Source organism: Natator depressus, chromosome 27 (assembly GCF_965152275.1).
Source record: "Natator depressus isolate rNatDep1 chromosome 27, rNatDep2.hap1, whole genome shotgun sequence".
NCBI lineage: Eukaryota > Metazoa > Chordata > Testudines > Cheloniidae > Natator > Natator depressus.
In genome coordinates, this window is record NC_134260.1 from 14,324,482 (window position 1) to 14,348,249 (window position 23,768).

At 46.2% G+C, this 23,768-nt stretch overlaps 3 protein-coding genes across 5 annotated transcripts in view; 1 reads left to right on the forward strand and 2 right to left on the reverse strand.

The window, feature by feature from the left end:
- The first annotated feature begins 1,441 nt into the window (after nucleotides 1-1,441).
- KLHL10 (kelch like family member 10) lies at nucleotides 1,442-9,941 on the forward strand. Its single transcript, XM_074940998.1, has 4 exons — nucleotides 1,442-1,876; nucleotides 4,198-4,815; nucleotides 6,741-6,890; nucleotides 9,567-9,941. The coding sequence occupies exons 1-4, from the start codon at nucleotides 1,457-1,459 to the stop codon at nucleotides 9,939-9,941; spliced, it is 1,563 nt and encodes a 520-aa protein (XP_074797099.1). The 5' UTR covers nucleotides 1,442-1,456.
- A 282-nt stretch (nucleotides 9,942-10,223) lies between these two features.
- KLHL11 (kelch like family member 11) lies at nucleotides 10,224-18,094 on the reverse strand. Its single transcript, XM_074940399.1, has 2 exons — nucleotides 17,634-18,094; nucleotides 10,224-15,632 (listed from the first exon to the last, which is right to left on the reverse strand). The coding sequence occupies exons 1-2, from the start codon at nucleotides 18,092-18,094 to the stop codon at nucleotides 14,054-14,056; spliced, it is 2,040 nt and encodes a 679-aa protein (XP_074796500.1). The 3' UTR covers nucleotides 10,224-14,053.
- Nucleotides 18,095-19,929: 1,835 nt separating this feature from the next.
- ACLY (ATP citrate lyase) overlaps nucleotides 19,930-23,768 on the reverse strand; it is a 48,084-nt gene continuing 44,245 nt past the window's right edge. For all 3 annotated transcript variants that reach the window (XM_074940997.1, XM_074940995.1, XM_074940996.1), the window contains 5 exons: nucleotides 22,734-22,877; nucleotides 22,149-22,262; nucleotides 21,526-21,608; nucleotides 21,166-21,242; nucleotides 19,930-20,769 (listed from right to left, as the gene is read on the reverse strand). In XM_074940997.1, the coding sequence (XP_074797098.1) occupies nucleotides 20,675-20,769; nucleotides 21,166-21,242; nucleotides 21,526-21,608; nucleotides 22,149-22,262; nucleotides 22,734-22,877 (513 nt within the window). In that variant the 3' untranslated portion in view covers nucleotides 19,930-20,674. The remainder of the gene's footprint in view (nucleotides 20,770-21,165; nucleotides 21,243-21,525; nucleotides 21,609-22,148; nucleotides 22,263-22,733; nucleotides 22,878-23,768) is intronic.

Consider the following 23,768-nt stretch of genomic DNA (forward strand, 5'->3'; position numbering starts at 1 on the left):
GTTCTGGCCTCCTGCAGGACTCTACTGCCCCTCCAGATAGCAGGCTGCATACGCAATCCAGCAGGTGAGGCACCAGGCTGAATCAGGTGAGCTTGACTCCTGGCTCTGCCACTGACTTGTGTAGCGTTAAGCAAGCCACTTAAGCTCTCTGTGCTGTAGCTTCCCAATCTGTAAAATGGGCATAAGAATGGTTAAGAGGCTCCAGATAGTTTTATACCGTCTCCATAGACGTCAGTATGCAATCTCACAAGGCTGAGAGCCGTTGCTCGGTATCTGTGGAACATCAGACGTATTTGGAATTCGAGCTTCAATGCAGCCATGCTGCCAGGCAACCAGAGGAGGTGGGAGGGGGCCCCTTTGCTAAGGCAGAGATGCAAATATAAGTCGCCAAACAAGTTATCATTCCAGCCAGCCCCACTGATCTAGGGCAACTGTCCCAGCTGCTGCCAAGTGCAGGAAAGGTTCTAGAACCCAGCCCTGTCAGTGATCTCATTATCGGGCGGGTTCTGGAACTTCTGGGCTAAATACGCATTTCAAAGAACATGTAGGAGGGGAAAGGAGAAAGCCCAGTAGCGCCTCGGAGAGGAGCTTCTTCTGCTGTCTCCAGGCTTACGGACATGGATGACACCTCGGCTTCAGCGGGGTACTCCCACCCCCACATGGAGAGAAAGATGAGTGCCATGGCTTGCACAGTCTTCAACGAGCTTCGACTGGAAGGGAAACTCTGTGATGTAGTCATCAAAGTCAATGGTTTGGAGTTCAATGCCCACAAGAACATCTTATGTAGCTGCAGTTCCTACTTTAGGTCAGTGCTTGACGCAAGCCAAGCAAGGGAAGGGGCGCAAAGACTGCTTGCTGGTCTATTGTAATTGTTTTAAGATGGAGTTGGGGTGGACGGAAGCCTTGGAACTGGCATCCATTGTTTAGCCAGAGTCCCAATAACGGCCTAGAAACTGGTATCAGGCCACCATCTAATATTTAACCATAGCCCTGGAAACTGGTGTCCAGTATTTATCCACAGAGCAGGAATAGCATGGGAAGGGACATTCTGGGATTCCCCGCATTCCCCTGCAAAGATGCCTGGCTTCCTCCCACGTAAGCCAGAGGAGATTTCAGTTGCCCTCCGTTGCAACAAGGCAGCCAGTCATTCTGTGGCTACTTATCCCCAAGGCCCCAGCTCATTTCACACAGGCCAACAAGCCGATCAGAGTTTGGTCACTGTCCTGTAGTCTGGTTTAAAACCCAAGGTGAAAAGGTCCAGCCTGCCATGGCTCATCCCTGGAGTCGTCTACCCACCTGGCTTGGGAGCTGGTGAAGAAGGGATAGATGCGTAAAACAGCGGATTTGATATGGGCTGTTTGGTTAAAGTGCTGCTTTATTTTCCAGGGCTTTGTTTACCAGTGGCTGGAACAACACGGAGAAGAGAGTGTACAATATCCCTGGCATCTCCCCTGACATGATGAAGCTAATTATCGAATACGCCTATACGAGGACAGTCCCAGTCACTGCTGACAACGTGGAGCGGCTACTGGCTGCAGCAGACCAGTTCAACATCATGGGCATTGTCAGGGGGTGCTGCGAGTTCTTAAAGTCTCAGCTGTGCTTGGAAAACTGCATTGGCATCTGCAAGTTCACAGAGTACTACCACTGCCCAGACCTGCGGCAGACGGCCTACATGTTCATCCTGCATAACTTCGAGGAAATGGTAAAGGTGTCTACAGAGTTTCTTGAGCTCTCGGTCAATGAGTTTAAAGACATCATTGAAAAGGACGAACTCAACGTGAAACAAGAAGATGCAGTGTTTGAGGCCATTCTCAAATGGATTTCCCATGACCCCCAGAACAGGAAACAGTACATTTCAGACTTGCTGCCTAAGGTCAGTTTTCTGCTGGTTTTCTCTTTTCTTACTCACGCCGGCTAAACAGTGGAGGGTGGCACTGAAAGGGACTAGAGTAACAGCTCCTTAAACTGGAGTTAGTACCTTTTAATGCACAGGAAATGTATAACAGACAGGGGCTGTGCAAAGATTTTCCCACACTCAAGCCAGCCCATAGGCCCCAATCCTGTAATCAGATCCCTGTGAGGGAGCCTGGAGAGTCCACAGAGCTTTGCACAAGCATGAGGGCTGACCAGGATAGCAGCAAATCACTGCCAAGGAGCCAGAAGCTGTGGAGGGGGAAAGCTGGACTGTGGTACCAAGAATCTTTCTTTAAACCAAGGAAATTAAATCCCCCAAAACTTAGTTAACACAGTGTTAAGATTGCCCAGTGGTGCCTTGTGCCTTTCCAAAATGCTGAGTGGCTAATTTAAACCTGAGACCCAGGAAAAACCAAGATAAAATGGATGAATCCCCCCACCCCGCAATGCAATCTTAATTCTGCCCTCTCGCCAGTGCCCAGACACACCAATCACACACACCAGCACTCTATCCTCATGGATAGATCCCATGAGCATTGTGGGATAAAATCCAACACGAGTTCCTTGCTAAGGCAAAACTAGGGTTTAGGACAAGTGTTGCAAGCAGGAGCTACTTACACCCTGCACTCAGGCACTGAGCCTGCTCCACACAAACCACCCCAGACCTGCAAAATTGTAATCACTCCTTCGCCCTGGTCCCAAGGATTACTTCCCTTTACCACTCCTGATGTCTCTGAGACCACTGTTCTGAGGGACATCCCACTGTGACAACCCCTATGGCAAGGCGGCATCCTTGTGTGTGTCTGCTGAAAATTCAGCACTGAAATGAGTGCGATCCCCCAAGGTGCCCATGTCCCTCTCGTCATATCAGTCACAGCTGTATCAAGGTGCTCCAACGAATCCCAGCACCATTTAACACAGCTACACTCAACACAATGACACAGCGGGAGCGCATGCGGATCAGTTCTGGAATTCAAATCGGTGGAACACAACACAAACAATGGCATGCTCTTAGTCCTTCCACAGATCTAATTATAAATTAATAGATGTAGAAGTCCAGAAGGGACTATTAGATCATCTAGTCTGACCTCCAGTATCACACAGGACAGAGAATTTCATCTAGTTACTACTGTATTGCACCAAATACCTGTGTTTTGAATAAGGCATATCTTACTGAAGGGTATCTGGTCTTACCAAAGACTTCAAGAGATAAAGAATCCACCACTTCCACGGGTAGTTTGTTAAACTTTGCACTGCCCTTTCTGACCCATTCCAAGTGGCTATGAACCTCTCCGGGGGGGCAGAGAGTTAAGGCTGCATTGTGGGGGTGGCGTCTGCCATAACTTAGTATTTCTTGGTTTTCAGAAATTTAAACTGAGCCGCTCTCCACATTCTGGAAGGGTACAAGGCACCACTGGGCAAACCTGACTCTGCCAGCAGGAAGTTTGGAGGCATTTAATTAGATATGCAATACAATACAGCAGCTAGTGAGGCCAATGGAGTTTTAGGTTTCCTATACAGAAACATTGTGTCATAGATAAGAAGTAGCCCCCCCCCCATGTGAATCTGATGTATACATACCTACAACAATACATTCAGTTCTGCCTCTTTATAGAAGGGCACAGATGAGAAACTGGAAGTGTATCACATTATAAGTAGAATGATTAGAGACCCAGAGGGACTGACTGATGAGGAAAGATTAAAAGAATTAAGTCTGTATAACTTAGCTAAGCAATGGCTGAGGGGAGGGGGTAGAGAAGGTATAAACACCTACAAACCTGGGGCGAACGTGCAAAGGGAGGAATTATTTGGTGGGTTACCAGGGGGCTCAAAGATGTCTTTGGCTAAGGAATAGTCTCCCACAGGAAAGGAGGGACAGCCGTATGGCCTGAGAGATTTAAAACTAGACTTGGACAAACCCATGGAAAATACAGCCTAGGGAGTAGTCCTGCATGAGATGCCATGGAATGGGCTAGATGTCCTGCTAGGTTCTCTCCCTCTCTGATTCTACGAATAGCCAGCAGGTAGTAACAGCCTTTGGTCAGTGCCAAAACCAGGCCTGATTTGAAGCAGTGACCCGTGAGGGCCTGGAAAGTACGGTATTCCCTTTAGCAAGCCTCTCAGCTTGCCAGTCTTCCTTTCAGACACCCTGCTCCAACATGGTTGAAATCAAACTATTTCTCGCTGGCCAGTCCTGTAGTACGTAAAAACCATCCAGAGATGGCTCTCATTAACCACCCACACTGCATCTTGATTCCCACCTCCCCTTTACCTTTCTAGGTTCGACTGGCGTTGATGCATGCGGAGTACTTTATGAACAATGTTAAAATGCACGATTTTGTAAAGGACAGTGAGGAATGCAAGCCAGTCATCATAAATGCACTGAAAGCCATGTATGATCTCAACATGAACGGCCCCTCAAGTTCCGATTTCACCAACCCGCTCACGAGGCCTCGCCTGCCCTATGCAATTTTGTTTGCTATTGGTGGATGGAGCGGGGGTAGCCCAACCAACGCCATTGAAACGTACGACGCCCGAGCAGACAGATGGGTGAATGTCACCTGTCAGCAGGAAAGCCCCCGTGCTTACCATGGCGCTGCCTATTTAAAAGGTTACGTCTATATCATTGGCGGATTCGACAGCGTGGACTATTTTAATAGTGTCAAACGGTTTGACCCGCTTAAGAAAACATGGCACCAGGTTGCTCCCATGCACTCGAGACGCTGCTACGTAAGCATCACTGTTCTTAACACCTTCATCTACGCCATGGGAGGGTTCGACGGCTACGTGCGTCTCAACACAGCGGAACGGTACGAGCCAGAGACAAACCAGTGGACGCTGATTGCACCCATGCACGAACAGAGAAGTGACGCGAGCGCCACCACGCTGTATGGAAAGGTAAAAAGGACTTGAGATTACGGAATGCAGCTGCTGCCATAGCCCTCCCCTCTGGTGAGCAAGAGAGCAGGACTGGTACCAAACTGGAGTCTGTAGCATGGTAGTGTTAAACGGTGCATGTTGTAATAGTCACCTCTAGGATCACAGGGATTTATTGGAATGCAGAAAGAACCAACACCAGCACCACGTCCTGCTAACCCCCCAGATCAAATACAACATCTTAACAGTAAGGCCTGGCCTGCACCTAAAACTTAGGTTGACCCAGAAACGTCGCCCAGGGGTGTGGAAAATGCACGCTTCCAAGAGACGTAGATAAGCCGATCTAAGCTGCGGCATAGAGATGGCTGGAGCCCTGGAAGAATCCTTCCATCAGTGTAGCTGCCACCTCTCAAGGGGGTGGACGACCGGCTGTGATGGAAAAAACCCTTCTGTTTGCTGTAGCACGTCTATACTACAGGGCTGTGCTGTGTGTTGCTGTAGTGTAGGCGAGCTCTAAGTTACAGCACCATATATTGATGCAGGTGCGGTCTGCTCTGATAAGTGCAATAGCCTTGACATTCATTAGTCTTTGCATTAGGGTCGGGGCCTCAGCTGAGGGCCCCATTGTGCTAAGCACCTACAGTTAACAGTCTCAATGGATAAGGCAAAGGGAGGAAGGGGAAGCAAGAGGCATGTAGAGGGGAAGAAGTGGCTTGCCCAGTCAGCCTGCAGGTCAGTGGCAGAGCTGGGACTAGAACCCAGGTCCCCTGACTCCTAGTCCAGAGCAAAATTCTGCTTTTGAGCTACAACTGTTGATTTCAGGAGTTGTACAGACATGGTCCGGAGACAGAAGTTGGCCAGCGCTGCTTGTTCTTTTTTCATAAGCTTCTAAAATTATAATCTTTGGAAAAATACAAATGTAAGAATTAAAAGGAAACAGGAGCAAAGGTACCTTTTGTAGCCGCTCCCCTTCTCTGAACGTAGCTGATGAAATCAGTGTCCCAGGACTGATGTGAGCACTCCCATGGATGCCGAGGTGTGGTTAGGATGCCCAAAGCTAGTAGATGGGAGAGAGACTTACTCCACAACGTGTGCTAATATTGATTTGATTAATATTTTTTCCTGTTATAGAGCTATGTGTGCAAAAATCTGTCAGAGCAAGAACCTCTCACACAATTGTAGTACAATTTTAGATGCAAAAATACTTTGTAAGTTTTTGGAATTTTTGCTGGAGACATGCATGTGGCAAGATGATTTTTAAAAAATTAACCTGTAGAAGTTAAATGTTTTCAGGGTTTAAAAAAAAAGTGGAAACAATGCATCTCAGGATCCTGGAGGCCAGAGTAGTACTGAGACAGCGTAACACAGAGCAGGGGGCACTAGGAATCAGGAATGCTGGGTTGTAATTCAACTCTTCCATTCATTCAGTGTCACATCACCAGTCTGTTTTTCCCGGTTATGGCAGGCCCTTGGAGTGGGAGAGGAGGCCTATGAAGTATATTTGTGATGTGTTCTGAAAATCTTGCTGAAAGGAGCTGTAGCAGTGGAAAGTGTAACAGACACACTCACTGGACTGGTGATCAATTTACCAATCTGTCACTCTCCACTTCCCAACTTACCCTTTAGACTCTGGTACGACAGACCTCGGGCTGTCCAAGAACAGGCAGTTAGCTAGCATGGTGAAGGTAACATAATGGTAACATAAGAATGTGAAGAAGATTAGAATAGGGGACTGCAATCTCTTACCCCTGTTGTTGAGCTAGAGGATTCCTAGTGCTTCTATAGAACTCCCATCTCAAGAAACAGAAGTCCAAACTCAGTTCCTCAGGTGGTCAATCACTGCACTTGCATTAACCCTGGCCCAGGAAAAGAGGCTAGTCCTAAACAGGATAGGATCATTTCATTTCCCCCCCACAAATAGAAATATTGTAATCTTTTAAAAACAGGTCTATATATGTGGTGGGTTCAATGGAAATGAATGCCTATTCACAGCTGAAGCATATGATGCTAAGACAAACCAGTGGACGCTAATCGCACCAATGAGAAGCAGAAGAAGCGGAATAGGAGTAATAGCTTATGGAGAACACGTCTATGCGGTAAGGTGACAGCTGTCAGCTTTCATTATGGCAGATGTATATGTGGCATTCGCTCTAGTTAAAGTGCTCGAGCAGTGCTCATAAATTTCACTCACCCTCTGTCTACAGGTCAGATTTCAAGAGGCAAGGTCGAGCAAAAAAGAATGAACTGCTTATTGAGAAGGGGCAAAATAAAATGCATTTTTCCTCCATTTAAAACATAAGAACGGCCAGACTGGGTCAGACCAAAGGTCCATCTAGCCCAGTGTCCGGTCTGCCAACAGTGGCCAATGCCAAGTGCCCCAGAGGGAATGGACAGAACAGGGAATCATCAAGTGATCCATCCCCTGTTGCCCATTCCCAGCTTCTGGCAAACAGAGGCTAGGGACACCATCCCTGCCCAGCCTGGCTAATCGCCATTGATGGACCGATCCTCCATGAGCTTATCTAATTCTTTTTTGAACCCTGTTATGGTCTTGGCCTTCACAACATCCTCTGGCAAGGAGTTCCAGAGACCGATTGTGCATTGTTTGAAAAAATGCTTCCTTTTTTTTGTTTTAAACCTGCTGCCTATTCATTTCATTTGGTGACCCCTAGTTCTTGTGTTACGAGGAGTAAATAACTTTCTCCACACCAGTCATGATTTTATAGACCTTGATCATATCTCCCCTTAGCCGTCTCTTTTCCAAGCTGAAAGTCCCAGTCTTATTAATCTCTCCTCATATGGCAGCCATTCCATACCTCCAAAAGAAGTTTTGAAATAACAGCTATAGCTTTGAAATAAAGCTTGGCAGAGAATTAGCCCTGATGGAGAAACGTCTTTCACAGTCCTACTGAAGACATTTCACAGGTCCAATACCTTGAGAAATGCTGTTCTTGGATGTGCCCTACTCAGTCTTTATTTTTAACTAGTGGCACGGGCAATAGGCTACCAGTGTTCACAGGACCATTCCTCAGAGGGTGCGGGACAACCCCCACTCCCCAGGCACTGCCCCCACTCCACCCCTTCCCCCAAGCCACTGCCCCACCTCTTTCTGGCTTCTGCCCCCTCCCCCGAGCAATGCTGGGAGCTGGCGGGGGGGGGGCAGGCTGGGGCCGGGGCGCTTGCTGCTACCAGTGCCAGGCCCCCTGCTAGTCCCGTCCGCCCTGGACCCTGCGTCCCAAAGCGCAAGGCCCCCCAGAGCGCGGAGCGGTTGCCGCAGTCCATCCTATGGATGGGACGGCTCTGACTGTACATACACAGCATATAGAGGAAAGTTCTCACCCATGGTGCAGCTGTTAGGGTGGGAATTGAGTGAGGCAGATGCAGTGAACAACATACAGTAGAAACTCAGAGTTACAACACCAGAGTTATAAACTGACCAGTCAACCACACACCTCATTTGGAACCAGAAGTACACAATCAGGCAGCACAGAGATGAAAAAACAAAACACCAAATACAGTACAGTGCTGTGTTAAATGTAAATGACTAAAAATAATAAAGGGAAAGCAGCATTTTTCTTCTATATGGTAAAGTTTCAAAGCTGTGTTAAGTCAATGTTCAGTTGTAAACTTTTGAAAGATCCCCCATGTTAAGAGTTAAGAACAACCTCCATTCCTGAGGTGTCATAACTCTGAGCTGCCTCTTGCTTCAGTGAATGAAGTGTGCACTCAGTCACTTTTTCATGGAATTGGGTTTTCTGATTCTCCTTAGGCATTTAGTTCCAGATTAGGACTTTTGCGCTAAATTATACTCATCCCTTTCTATACATGCAGTAAGATCAATCTCCTCAAATACAATATAAAAGTGTTCCTATAACCTTAGTTGCAGGTGTAGAATGTTATAATAATCTGGACCACAGAGGGTATGAAGATGTTTTCTTCAATGTATATGAAATTTTTACAACATACCCCAGATGAACGTAGAGGAAATGAAAGTTTAGAATATGAACATCTCCTAAATTCATAGATAACTACTCTATTCAGCTGTCTCATTCCACAAAATTTCATCTAAAATAGGTTGTGAAAGTAAGTCATGTTTATAGCTCAACTATTTAACCTCCAGTAACATCTAAGGACTTAATGCCAGCTGAGGAGAAAGCTTGGTACTGACAGTTATTGAAATAAATACTGTACCCAAGAGAACTTATATGAAATCAGAAAGATAACAGAATATTTTAAACAGGTAGGCATGAATTGTGACAAGAGGCTACACACATCCAAGGTTGTAGAAAACTGAGTTGTATTGTGTTTGAGAAATAGTTTGGAATACTGTTATATGCAAAAGGGACAGAGCTAAAGTTTCACTTGGAACCTTGTTATTTCCCCACTTTGAATGCTTAACCTCACCACCTTACAATTCTCTTCATGTAGTTTTTAAATGAATTTTGGATTATTTCTGCTTAACTCATATACATCCTGTGCCTTTGCCTCCTTTAGATGTAAGAATGTAAAATTTGACTATTCCAACGAACATTTTTGAAGGTTAGATTTTACCACAACTAGAAAGAACAAGTCGCCTGCAGTAAGGGAACATGCAGAATTAAGGGTCTGATTTTCAGAAGTGCTCAATACTCACACTTTTAGTCCATGAAGCTGAATATGCACAGAATTTGGCCTACTGAATATACATGAGTCCTAAACCCACGTAACAATTCAGCCACCTAATGTAGGCCCTTCCTCAGCTAGTAAACTCCGTATTTCTTTGATGTCTACAGGTAGGAGGCTTTGACGGCGCCAACCGTCTTCGGAGTGCAGAAGCCTACAATCCAGTTGCCAACACCTGGCGTACAATCCCCACCATGTTTAATCCCCGTAGTAATTTTGGCATTGAAGTGGTGGATGACCTTCTGTTTGTGGTGGGTGGCTTTAATGGTTTCACGACCACATTCAATGTTGAATGCTACGATGAAAAGACTGATGAGTGGTACGATGCCCATGACATGAGCATATACCGTAGTGCTTTGAGCTGCTGTGTGGTGCCAGGACTAGCCAATGTCGGGGAGTACGCGGCCAGACGAGACAACTTTACAGGGTTATCACAGCGAGATGAAGTCAAATACTCCTCTTCGACAAGTACCCTACCTGTATGAATAGCTCCACTTAGCTAATAAAGTCTTCTAAGCAAGAACTGTATGTATTCACTTTTTACAATAAAAGCAATTGGATACAAACTCACAGGAATAGTCAGTCCTAGAAATTGTTTCATTCAATGGAGCCAGACATCTATCATTTAAAACATGGGTTATAGAGCTGAATAGTGCATATCTAGCAAAAAAGCATATGGAAGACCACAATCATAGAGAAATAAAAATTTTTTATTACAACAAAGCATTAGTACAATGTTTAGTTTCAAGAATTTAAATATTACAATATTCTTTGTTTCAAACAAACTCTACTTTACCTTACAGGAAGCAATGTAATTCTTCCCGGTATGGAGGGTACTGCTTGTCCAAGCAATTGCAGAAGCCTGCACTAAAACTGACAGAAGAGAACAGCTGCCTTATATGTCATGGGATCCAGAGTGATGTGGATCCATGAGGAATATCTATGACTATTAATGTTCTTCAAACATCTAGTTATTTCTACATTTAACATTCATGTTATTTATAGGATTATATCCTCAAGAGTGCTTCCACTTAAACTGGTTATATTAAAGATGATTATATTCTATTTGAGAAGTGGCTGAAAATAAAGCTAAGCCATACAAATACACTTATATTAACTGGGTCCTTTACAAACAAGTCTAACACTACAGTATACTATTGTAATTTCAAGTCAAAAGGCTCTTAAACTTTGTTAATCTGCACAATGCAGTCTGCCTCTAGTAAACATAACTATACATTGACCCAATAGTCCTGTTATTTTACTGTTTACTGTAATGGAAAAATAATTTGGGGATAACATCAATAAGCAGTAGCAGAGAATACTTAGTGCATTTTAAAAGATAGCATATATTCTAGATATTTGGAGTGGTGTCTTTCTGACTTTGTGCAAGAAGTATTAAAAATACATACAAAACATTTACTTACTAATAGACCATTCAGGTTGTTATAAAATACTATGTACACATATGGCACCTAAAAATGATTACATTGCCAGTCTAGCTGGTCAGAGGTTTACGCTACTTTGCTAATATTTTGAACAGAAAGATAGGACACAGAACATGCATTTTATGGCATGTGTTTAGTACAGCAAAGAAGGTACGATTGTCTTAGACGGTAGAATAGTCTGAATATTCCACCTGATTTGTTTCTTAATGAAAGACACAGACAGGAGTCCGTTTAGTTATGCTTATTGGATATAGGAGTAAGATTCTTGTTAGTTTAACTACCCTGCTGTAACTATAGCTGAAGAGTGCCCAGACTTTTACCAAAGGGGTGTTTTACATGTACCACACGCTACGCTAATCAAGGGCCACAAGGAACTTGTTAAATGGCTGACAGTTAGTGGCCTGAACCAGATCCACAGCCAACATATATTTACAGTTTTTCCATCTTACAACAACAACTTTGTGTACAGAGGGCAGGTAGCCTTTTGTTTAAACACGAGTGTGCAGATGCCACTGAGCCACATAAATTCGATGCAAAAACCCTACTTAAAAATGAAGAGGTCCCTTGGGACAGGCATAAAAAGAGACTACAGTAAAACTGACTATGCGCCATCGTGCCCATCACTCATCATGCAAACTGAACACACCAGAAGTGAGATAAAAGTGCATCACATGGTAAATCATGGCTGGCATTCACAAGTTAGACCACCCGGGCATGAAGTTATTTTTACATCTTCATTTAAGAATCTTAAGATCTCATAAGATGTACAAAAGCCAAAAGTTTTTTCATGGTAAAGGCAGTTATTAATTTTTGTTATAACCAAACAAAATCATGAGAGGTTTGCTTGTGCATCCGCTGGCCTAGGTTGATCTGTGGTGATCTGCAACCCAAAGATTTTGCTTAGATTGCAATTAAAATATGATAATCATGATATTTTACAAGCTCTATCAGCGCTGTTGATAAACTACATTCATCAGCACCTTGCCAAATGAGTTCATGCAGGTCTTTCAGAGCCAATAACTTCTGGATGTCGGCCTTGAACTTGAATAAGCTAACTGATTTCCCCTCTTAAACAGGTGAGGCCTGCTTTGCAAATTTTGCCCTGCCCACCTGCTCTTGCAGCGTAATTCAAAAGCCAAGTAAAATCCAACATGATGGCATTAGCATGTGATTAGACTGTATCTGAGCTGTTACATTTTCATGGTAATTTTTACAAGCCTGGATTAGTCTGAATATTACAGCAAGGCAAGTTAATGATACAGAAACTGTCAAGTGAATTTCAAGAGGAAATATTAAGGGTCATATGCAAGTCAGAAAAACCTGTACGCATCATGCAGATGAAAGACTTACCTAGTATTTCAGACATGATCTAGACTGCCTGCTGAATTGGAAAATGAGAAGTGTCAGTTCAGAAAGTTAAACTTTTTAAAAAAGAGTAAAATGTTTAGAAGAGCTTTCCAAAATTAGCTGGCCCCAATTTAAGACATTATACCATAAAATGAACAAGAGAAAGTAAGCAGCTTTTTCAGCAATGTTTGACTGTGTAGATGTTTGGGATACACTCGTTACTACTCCTTTCCTTTCCCTAAGATCCTGAGTTAGGCCTACAGTGCAAATAATCCAAACAGTTAAATAAAAGGAAGGCTAGGGAAGAAGAGGGGGTAGAAAGGATAATGGAATTCACAAGAAATAACTGAGAAAGTTTCACGATGAGAATAAGGTGAGAGGGCTTAGTAGAGAGGGTTACTTCTGGGCAAAGATACTTCTATGGAACAATGTGTTGGATATTTCCCTTAAAGAATATTGTATTAAGTAATCGAGAACCAACATGGCCCTATTCATAAAACAATCTCAGAGGTCAAAAAAATTAAATGGCTTAATTTCACCCCAATCATCTATAAATGCTGCAAACAGAATAAATGGAGAATTCAAACATTTGAAGACTGTAAAGGCTTAAGATCACTAAAAGCTTCTCATTGGCAATTAAAGATTTCAAGAACTGATTGTTCCACTTCATCAGAAACACAAAGTGCTAATTTGGTAGGGAACAGTGTGGCATTGCTACTCTAAGTTTATAGAGAAAATATATCAAAGGCAAAAAAGTACTGATTGTCAAAGGCAGACTGGATACAGGTCCACTTTTCAAACTTTTACTGGAATTAAATGTGTGCCATGTCCAGAAAAAACCTTCAAATAGCTCAGTCTTTAATACCCCACGATGAAATAATTTTGCTTTTAGTAATCCCTAATGTCCCCAGATATTTTAGAAGTGGATAGTTACTTTTTTACTGTTAACATTTTTACTGTTTTCACTCATTTAATCAGGTTGATTGTTTGCCTAAGTTTCTAATCAAGCTGATAAAGAAGAGACCCAGAAACATGAAGCATTTCGAGATAGTGAAATCATCCCAGGTGCTGTCTCAAACCCCATTTTAGTAAGTCTCTGATGTTTTACCAATCATTTGTTGTAAGTAAACTCTGGCATTTCTACAATATACAGAAACAAAATATTTAACACACACAAACATCCTGAAGTAATTTTAGGAAAAATGATTGTGTTTTTATTTTTATATAATAGGTATTCCTACCAATTGCCTGTGCCCTCAGTTTTGGAGAACTAAGTGCACGGATGCCAATTGTATGTGAATTTCAGCTATTCAAAAGAAGAGAAGCTCAAGGAATATCAATATGTAAGTGCAAATAAAATTGGTGCTTTAAGAATACCTCTAAATGTAATGGTTAAAAAAATGTGCTAAACTGGATTTTTTTTTTTTTTTTTTTTACATTGAAGGAACTGTTGACAGACTAAATCCATATGCCTTGAAAATGAGGGTTGGACACGAGAATTAACAGATTCTGCATTAAATTTTCTTAAAGTGTCAGGCATTTCATCACATCCCCTTAATAGGGATTTAGTTTTCCTGGGCTACCGTATGCTCTTCTCCACGATACATGAGAGAGGGGGATTTTAGGTGTTGGTTAACTATTTCTCATCCTCAGTATTTAAGTACAGATGTTACTTTTATGCATCAAACCAGCCACCAGTTCAGTTATTCAAATCTTAATATATGATGGCCATGTACTGAGCCTTACAAAATAGATAGCACTGTATTCCTTAAACCAAGTTTATTAGAGGAATGGTCTTCCATGAATTAGCACTCAATCTGTGAGCGGGGCATTCTTCGCAAGCTTAAAGAATGCCGATGTATTTCCTGCATCTGCCGTATTCTATCCTTTTGCCACATCAAATTTTGTGGCATAGGATATCTTTGTGTACCATGCAAGCATCTGAATGGGATTCTCACATGGCAGGCTGTTGCTCTACAGCGAGGCTGCGGCATGGGAGGGAGAAGCATCCATCGCTTTCTCTCAGCACAGTAACGATAGGCCTCTTTTCTGTATTGCTTATCTATATCATCACTGTTCTTCCACCCACCAATGATGAAAACATCATCTTTATAATAGCAAATGGCTGCCCCTTCAATGCTAAGAACTTCTGGAGGTAAACTTTCAAGAATCTCCTCTGGTATTCTGCCAGAGATCTTTCTCTTAGCCTCTTCATTATCTATGGGGTAACTCTTGGGGCAGCATGATGCTGTCTGGTAAAAGTTTGTGTTGGCAACAGACATCTGAAAAGAGCAGTAGTTATCAATGAGTGGCAGAGACTCGATGTCTTGCCAGTGCCTTGTCTCTGTGTCATATCTAGTAATGACTGCCCTTAAACCATCTTCACTATCGTCAACTGGGGTTCGAGCAGCAATGTAAACAAATCTATCTTCTACGGTGACTGCTTTGACATCACGAAGGATCTTTGGGGCTGACTCCAGGTTGTGCCATTTGTCTTGCTCGGGATTGTAAATGGTTACATCTTTAAAGCCAGGACTGAAGTTACCATGTCCACCGATACTGTACAAGCTTCCCTTGACTTCAGTGAGGCCAAAAGAATGCTTTCTGGTTATTAGATGAGAGACTTGCTCCCAGACATTTCTGTTGGGGTTGTACTTTTCCACAGTCTTGGCAAAGCCAGGTTCCATGGAGCCAGCCACATAAACATATGATTCTGTAACAGCAACTGCATGTCCGTCAAGGTGATTATGTATGTGCGGTAAGTTTACCCACCTGTCCTCGTCAATGAAATACCCTACACACTCACTTAAATAATCCCCTCCCTCTGACACACCACCGATCACCATGATGACATCCATGTTTTGCCCATAGCGAGGCAGCAATGATACAGGATAGGCAGAATGTTGTAAATTACCAGATTGCAAGTTCTCAGCCCTCAGGGCATGGCTTTCCACAGCTTCAGACACTAATTTAAGACAGGCTTCATTACTGGATACTAGCCTTTCAGATTTGACATGCCGGGTAAGGTAAGTGGGTTTCATCTGAGACAGTCTGAGCAGTTTAAAGAGTTCTTCAAAGTACCTCTCTCTTTCATCAGCATTTCTCTGAACCCACTTTAAGACAGTCTCAAAAAGAACTTCTTCAGAGTCCACTGTGATTTCCAAGTCTGAAAGCCAGTCTCTGAGGAGGTGAAAGGGTAATGTGTAGAACTCTTCATCCTGGATAACTTTGCAGAAGTTCCTTCTTATCATGTCTGCAGCTTTCAGGGCAAGTTGGTTCAAGGAATACATATGAGCTAAGCTATGAACAGCCACACAGTTGGAGAGATTCAGTTTTTTCTTCAGAAACTCTCCACAGAATTCCTTTAACCGCATCAATAAAAACCTGAAGAGCAAACAAAGATGAGTTAAGACATTAACTGAGGGAAGTGAAGTTAAGTCCAATCATATAACTTTAACAAAAAAGTGTTTATACTGCACAACAGCTAAGTCTCTGATGTACTTTAGGAAGTCAACGTTACATAATTGTTCTTTTATCACCTCCCTTTAGCCATCTTGTAGCCTACAGACACATGCAAGGGCTGCAAGCCAAATTGGAATTCTGGCTCTGCTCACTAGGTATATTAACTACTGGTGGAATGGGGGCACCTACTAGATCAGTGCATTTAAGTTCAGATGCTGCCAACCAGTCCATTGTAGCCTCTAGCAAATTATCCCTAAGGGAGATGAATTTAGTGTGTCCAGTCTCCATGGTGCAGCTCAGGGAAGCTCTCTGGAGGTTAGGAATGCTGTGCATGACATGTGCCCACTCCCAGCAGGGAAGCTTTGATCCCTTCACCTTCAGAGAATTCAGGAGGTGTAAAATTTAGCTAGAAAAGGTGGGGCTAATTACGAGGATACAGAGACGAGAAGATGGGACAACATGATCCTGCTCCTATAGGAAGGACACAAGACTCAGGAGAACATGCCACTGCTCCACCCCCACTACTGATCATCCCTCCACAGCTCCAGCTTTCCTTCCAGGCCAGGTCCAACGTAACCACTTTATGAGTAGCTGCCGTCCCTCCAAGCTCCCTCTCTCTTACCCACTACCTCTGCACTTCACTTACTAGCCACCTCCATCACCTTCTCTCCCTTGCCCTTTCACCTGTGTGCCTGCGCTACACCAGCTTTTACCTTTCTCCACTGTGCCTCCCTACCCCCTCACCTGTCTCTCCATCCCCAGCCACCACTCCAGCTACAAACAAACCAGGCCGCTAGCTAGAGGGGCAGATTTAGCCTGGCCACCCCACGCTGCACTGGATCAAAACGCCACTCACTGACATTTGGCCCAGCCGCTCCTCCATCTGACAGAGAACCACCTTCGGCCTATTGGAGGAGGGAACACACTGAAGTCTTGCAAGGGCGAGGGGAGGCGCAGATGTCTTGGGCAGCCTCTGGCCAACCCCTTCCTTCTGTTCACCTGTTGGCCACCTCAGCCCCTGGCCTGCCGCCATACCTGTCTGCCATCTCCTTCCCTGCCCCCCCCCCACTGGCCCACCCCAACATTCCTCCCGCTCCTGCCCTGTCTGGCCATCTCCTCTTCCCCCCACCCCCTTCGGCCTGCCCTGCCCTGTACCAGCCCATCCCCCCTGTCCTGCCCTGTCCCCACCCCCCTCACCTGTCAGCCATCTCCTTCCCCCCCCCCCCCAGCCCACCCCATCCTCCCACTCCTCCCCTGTCCCCGCCCAGCCCCCTCACCTGTTGGCCATCTCCTTCCCCCCACAAACACCTGCCCTGTCCCCACCCCCTCACCTGTCGGCCATCTCCTTCCCCCCCAGCCCACCCCATCCTCCCACTCCTGCCTTGTCCCCACCCAGCCCCCTCACCTGTTGGCCATCTCCTTCCCCCCACAAACACCTACTCTGTCCCCACCCCCTCACCTGTGGGCTAGATCCTTCCTTGCCCCCCTCAGCCCATTCCTCCACACTCCCCCCCTCCTGCCCTGTCCTGCCCAGCCCCACCCCCTCACCTATCAGCCATCTCCTTCCTCCCCCCCCCATGTCCCCGCCCCCTCACCTGTCGGCCAGCTCCTTCCTCCCCCCCCCCCCCCCGGCCATGTCCCCGCCCCCTCACCTGTCGGCCAGCTCCTTCCTCCCCCCCCCCCGGCCATGTCCCCGCTCCCCCCCCCCCCCGGCCATGTCCCCGCCCCCTCACCTGTCGGCCAGCTCCTTCCTCCCCCCCCCCCGGCCATGTCCCCGCCCCCTCACCCTGTCGGCCAGCTCCTTCCTTCCCCCCCCCCGGCCATGTCCCCGCCCCCTCACCTGTCGGCCAGCTCCTTCCTCCCCCCCCCGGCCATGTCCCCGCCCCCTCACCTGTCGGCCATCTCCGCCCGCCGCCCCCTCACCTGTCGGCCATCTCCAGCACCTCGTGCACGTTGCCCGGGCTGACGCGGATGCTGCCCGTGTACATGAAGCCGACCACCGCCTCCACCGTGTCCGGCTCGGGGCCCCCCTCCGAGCTCCACTTCCGCAGCTCCACGCGGCCGGAGCGCGACTCGGCGAAGCCGCCCGACAGCAGCGGGGTGAAGTAGTCGGTGGCGGCGGCCAGCACGGAGCGGTGGGCGCGGACCTCGCGGAGCGGCCCCCCGCCGCCGCCGAAGGCCAGGGTGATGTCGCAGAAGAGGTCGAGGCGGCGCTGCTCGTTCTGCCGCCAGGCCAGCTCGCCGCAGTGCGCCGGGCACGCGAACTCCTCCGCCTCCGCCTCCCCGCCGGCCGCCTCCCCGCCGCCGCCCGCCGGGCCCGCCTCGCCCGCGCCTTCCCCCGCGGGCCCGGGCTGCGGCTGAGGCGAGGCCGCGGCCGCCGCCATCTTGCGCGCGCTGCCCAGGGAGACCGGCGCGCGCGCCGCCGGAAGGACGTGGGAACTAAGAGGGGGCGGGAGGAGCACGTCACTGAACGTGCGCGCCCCCTGCCCCGACAGGCGGCGCGCGCCCCCTCACGCAGGCGGTCAGCGGCACGCTGGCGGGGGAGGGGGGGAAGAGCTCGACGCGGGAAAGGGGCGGGCTCGGATCCGGCTCCGCCCCCTCTCAGCCTTCTCCTCAGGGAGTTCTGGAAGCAGGGAAGCGAGTCCGCGGGTTCGAATCCCGCTGCGGGCACGGGGCGTGCGCGCGCATGTCCTCTTGCCTCAGTTTTCCTCAGTGTAAAAGGGCGTTAACTAGGGTGGAGGTGGGTGGCTTTGCCTCACCTCACGGGCGCGTTCAGGCCCCTTGGTGCGAGGCTAACAAGGAGCAGGCAGCCTGCCCCCTGGGCTCCTTGGGGGAGGGGCGCCAGGCGCTGCACACCCTCGCGCTCCTGTCACAGCAGAGGCCCCTCTCCCCCTTTCTGAGCCAGGCGGGCAGCCCGTGTAGCCCACATGCCCATCCGGGGGCGGTGGGCTCCAGCCCTCCCCCTTGGCAGCAGGGCCACGCGCCTGCCCCGGACCGGGCCTGTGGTGCTGGAGCGCCTGAGGGAAAGTCGGGACCCCCCCGCCAGAGCGAGAGAGGCAGGTAGGACAGCGCCTTCAGCGCCCTGGCTGCGGGTGGGGCCGGAGGGCAGGGTCAAGGGGGCAGGTTGGTGGGGGCTGAGGTGAGCAGAGATCCTAGGGCTGGCTGGGATAGCCTTGTCATCGCTTCTCTTGCACCCGGAACCTCTCCCACCTGCAACACGCAGGCTGCAGACAAGCGGTGCAGGGGCTGGTTTATTAGAATCCATTGGGTCAGCTTTGAAGTCATATTATACAAAAAGGTACAGCCTGCCCAAGTGTGAGTGGATAGGTCTCCCTGGTTGAGAACCTCTGTCTTAAACTGGATTCCCCATTGCTGGGGAATCCAGTCGTGTAGACAGCACGTGCTGTATCTGTGCCAAATGCTCCCTACCTACAGTACACACCTGGCAAAGCTCAAGTACATATTTACCCATAATCTCACGCAGCCCATCAAGCCCCAGGGAAGTTTTGAACCATATTCTCCTCCTTTCAATCTCTCTCTCCCCCCCTTAGGGAATTTTGCAGCATAGGGTCTTGACTAGGATGGCATGAAGCATTCACTAATTTTCTGTCTTTGGGATCTACTTTATAATGCAGGTGAGTTGAGAGTTTACTTTTGTCACCATCAACTACAGCTCGACTTAATCCTAATGTCCAAAGTCATTTAGAGTATTAATGCAGTATGATAAAGCACCCCAACTTTCATGCAGTGTTACTGGAGCGTTTATACATATTAAAGTCCCTTAATTAAGCAAATTGCAGAAAGGTATGTTGACCTTCTCCCCCCCCCCCCCCATCTTAACTCATGCTGTAAGACCTTGCCTATTTCTGCCTAGTTTATCCAGGTACCTATATTAGCAGTCTTTTTGTCGTGTGTATGATTTTGGCCATTTGCTACACATTAAGGCCCAAACTTTCAGAAGTGGCTACTGATTTGGGGTGCCCAGTTGGAGACGCTAAAGGCCTGATCTTCAAAAGGAAAACCTGAAGACAGACAGAAATTCTACATCTGCACAATGTAGGTTAGCCAGTGTTTTAAAGTATTCTATTTCCCTGCATAAGGTAAGATTCAGTACAAACAAATCTCAAGGTGCCAGCACTGAGAAAATACAAAACCCAACTAAACATTAACATATTGTTTATTTATGTTAGATTACAATAATACAGAGACAAGTAGGATGCTGAAGTTATTATAGTGACTATAATTAATGGCCCACTGAATATGCATGTTGCATATGTAGATAATGTAGGGGGCCAGCATTTCCTGTAAGTAATATGGTGGCTGTGTAAATATAGAAAACACAATACAGGTAATTTCACAGTTTTACCAAGAGTATGTGTTACAACTTTACATTTTAAATTACTACACCAGAGAGTTTGAATGGCATTGGTTATATCAGCAATGGTCCCACTACATAAGATATTATTGTCTATGGAGGTAAACACAGAGCAAACAAAACTGAAAAACAACCTATAAGAGAACCCCAACTCATAGCTGATGGGGAAAAATATTCTTCAGGTTTTGGTTCCTCCTTCTGTCAGGAAGGTTACAGCTTATTTTCAAGCTAACATGTCTAGTTCAAGTCAAAAGCAGCTGTGTCCATGAGCAAAACACACACCCCTCCCCCGCAAAACCTTAAAATCTTGTCAGAAAACACACAAAATAAAACAAGTAGAAAAATTAAAAAAAAGAGGCAGGGGAGAAGAGACAAAGTTCAGCTGCTTCCAAGCATGAAATACAGCAGGTAGCATATGAATCTCACACTTTTGGTTTTATTTGCTTCAGTTTCTATGCTTGTAGAACAGCTGCTTTGCACAGTAGTTCTTGATTTCTATAAACCTATGGCCTTTTCATTTAAGTCCCACGTGTAACTGTTTTCCATGCAGGCAACTTGCTTCTCTGTTTTGAAGCAATGCTACTGGCTATCACATAGTCATGTGCTCTGGTAGAACATAGGAGATGTCATCCCACGGGTGACGGTACAGACCTTGTTTCAGCCTCTTCTGATCCAGGTAGTGTCCTGGAATGAAAATGATTTTTACATGCAGCAATCAAATTTCCATTCCTCCTAGACTGACCTTGCCTTGAAACTTGTTAGGTCCCTTCCTGGCCCCACAAGTGATCATCTTCTACCCTGAACCATGAGATCCAGTTACTCCTATTTTAGGGTATGACTACAAGCTCCAGGGGGATGGGTGAGAATCCTAACTATTGTTCAGAAGTTACCCATCCAGTAGATTAAAAAAACCCAGCACTGAGAGGATCCCAGCAGATTCTCCTGGGGTGGGAGTGTGGCTGATGCACCACATGCAGTCAGGACTGGGGTGAAAAATGAAGGGGTTTGTATGAGCTGTCTTTTGGTGGTGATGATGGGGAACATCACAATAGGGCTTTTGGGTGCATGTGAAAAACTTACCAATGAACCCCATACTTCTGCCAAGCACAAAGATGCCATTGAGGGCTCCGATGTCAATATATTCATCTGCTTCTTCCCTGCAATAAAAACCAAAATTCTTGGGAACAGGGTACTTGGTACAATGGCTCTCAGAGCAGCTCTAAACCACCCCCAATGCAAATTCAAGGCCCAGTTCTCCTGGAAATCTTCCCCTCACAGAGAGGCCAGGCTACTGCAGGGTGCCTTGCCTTGCAAATGTCAGATAAAATCCTGGCCCCATTGGATGGCAGTGGGAAAACTCACATCACATCAATGGCATCAGGATTTTACCCTTTCTCCCCAACTTCATACAGCAGCTAGAGAAGATACGGCAATATTTACCGGGTGAAGGAGCCACAGTTCCTGAGAACATCAACAAAGGCAACTCCAATAAAGCCATCCACATTCAGGATAAGATTTGGTTTCTGAAGAAAGTGAAAAGTGTTAACTGTTAATAACTCACACTTATCTGGCAACTTTCATCACAAAGGGCCTTAGTATGCTTTAGAGGCTGCATGCAATAAGGGGCACCCAAACTTTGTAACAGAGGTCTAGTTTGACAAGCTGCCTGACAGCCACAGTCAATTTGAATGATGGGGACTTCCCCCTCTTCATCTGCATGCGGCTCTAACCAGTTCAAGGTAGACTTCTGCTAGGACCCAGCATCTCTGCAGACTACGCCTCCTTATTAAAATGAGGAGCGCAGTCACAGGCTGCTCTGTAGAATGCTGTGGGCTATCGTTGGCTGGCAAGATCTCCTGGTGTATAAGGCTCACTTCATCCACAGCATATCCTGTGGATGTGCCTGGCTCCGAGCTGGTGCTGTGTGTCTCTGGCTTTTATGAGCACCAATGCATTACTCCCTCTCCAGTTAAAAAACCTGGAACAAAAAACTCCAACAATGACCCCGAAAGTTTTTTTTCTCCAAGGTAGTAGAGAACAAGAATGCAGTGGGGGTGTTTTACCTTGGAAGTTGTAATTTTTTCTACTTCAAGTGCATAGTCCAGCAGTGGGGTAGCAGGAAAATGCTGCTTCACGTAGTCCTTGAGAATTTGAACTCTCATGTCTGGGTTATTTATCTGCAAGTTTAAGAACACATTATTTGCAGTAACAGCCAGACACGCATATAAGAGTGCACATCTTACTGTACCTATCAACTCAAATGCGCCCTTTGTTTGCAGCCAAGGTAATTAAATTGTCCTTATAGCTCTTTTTTTTTTTTTAAAATGTACTTAATTTAGAAATTAAATCTATTTTTAAGTTTGTAAAACCTGTGAATGGAGAAGACCAAATACTGAACTGTAAGAGATGAAAAATGTTAAGGGCTGTCAAAGTAACTACTTAATGCTGAACTGCTCTCTCTACTGCTGACATGTCACCCGAGTATCCAAATACCGCCTAACAGAAGTGTGTCAGTGATTTACTTTAAGGATTAGTCCAGAAACCACTTCTAAAAGTTGCCATCCTTCCTCTACTTGCTTTTTCTTCTATTCATTTTCCTCTCCCAGAGGAGAAAGCCCCACCCTATTAAAACAAGGTAAGTTACTTACTGATTTGACCCTGTGTCCAATGCCCATGATCAGTTTCCCTTCTTTCTTCATCTTGTTGACGAACTCCATAGGGATAATACCACTGTCAAAGGCCTTACTGAACATCTTCGCTGCAGCATCCAATGCACCACCAAATCGGTCTCCCTGTGCCCAACATACACAAGTTGAACTCCAGCAAAGATTTCTACGGTTGCATGTTACAATAGGTGCATGAACCAGAGCCCTTCTCCCATAGCACCCCCTATACCTACAACAGGGATATTGTGAAAGCAGGATTAGACTATGTAGGAGTCCACGATAAAGAGCCAGTTGGGATTCATTGGCCAACTGTAAACAACTAGAGAGGAGACCTACCTCTAGGGACAAAAAAGGCAAATAAAATTAAAAGGCCCATTTAATTCTTGGTCACTTCTGAGGCTATGTCTACACAATCCCACGACACTCTGGCAATAGATGCACCCAGGGTCAATTTAGTGAGTCTAGTGAAGACCTGCTAAATAGATGGCAAACTGCTCTCCGGTTGAGTGTCTCCCGGTGACCCAGCGCGGCGCAGACACTGCAGAAAGTCAACCTAAGCTACATCGACTCCAGCTACGTTATTCTCACAGCTGGACTTGCCTAACTTAGGTTGACTTACCACAGTAGCGTAGACAGCCTGAGATGCCCAATAAAAAGGGGCCGTTAGTGCTAATAGTGATGGTATTTTTTTGTGATGCAGACAAAAACAAATACAAAATAAACCTAGACCCAAAACACATTTCACATAAAGGAACGTCAAACAGCTGTCACCTTTTGGTCACTACCCTTCTGGGGTTGGATTTAAACTAGTGACCTAGAGATGAAGGGATCCAATTCACACAAATATTTTCCAGTGGCTTTTAACATGATCCAGTTTCATTAATGTATTTCCCCAGCTACTGCTCGTTAGTATTGGATTTAACATAAAGCCAATGGTTTTAATAAATGACAGAGTAATTAGGGGAGGACAACTGATGAAAGAGTAAGCGGGGCTCTCAGGCTTGTCTATGGCACAGA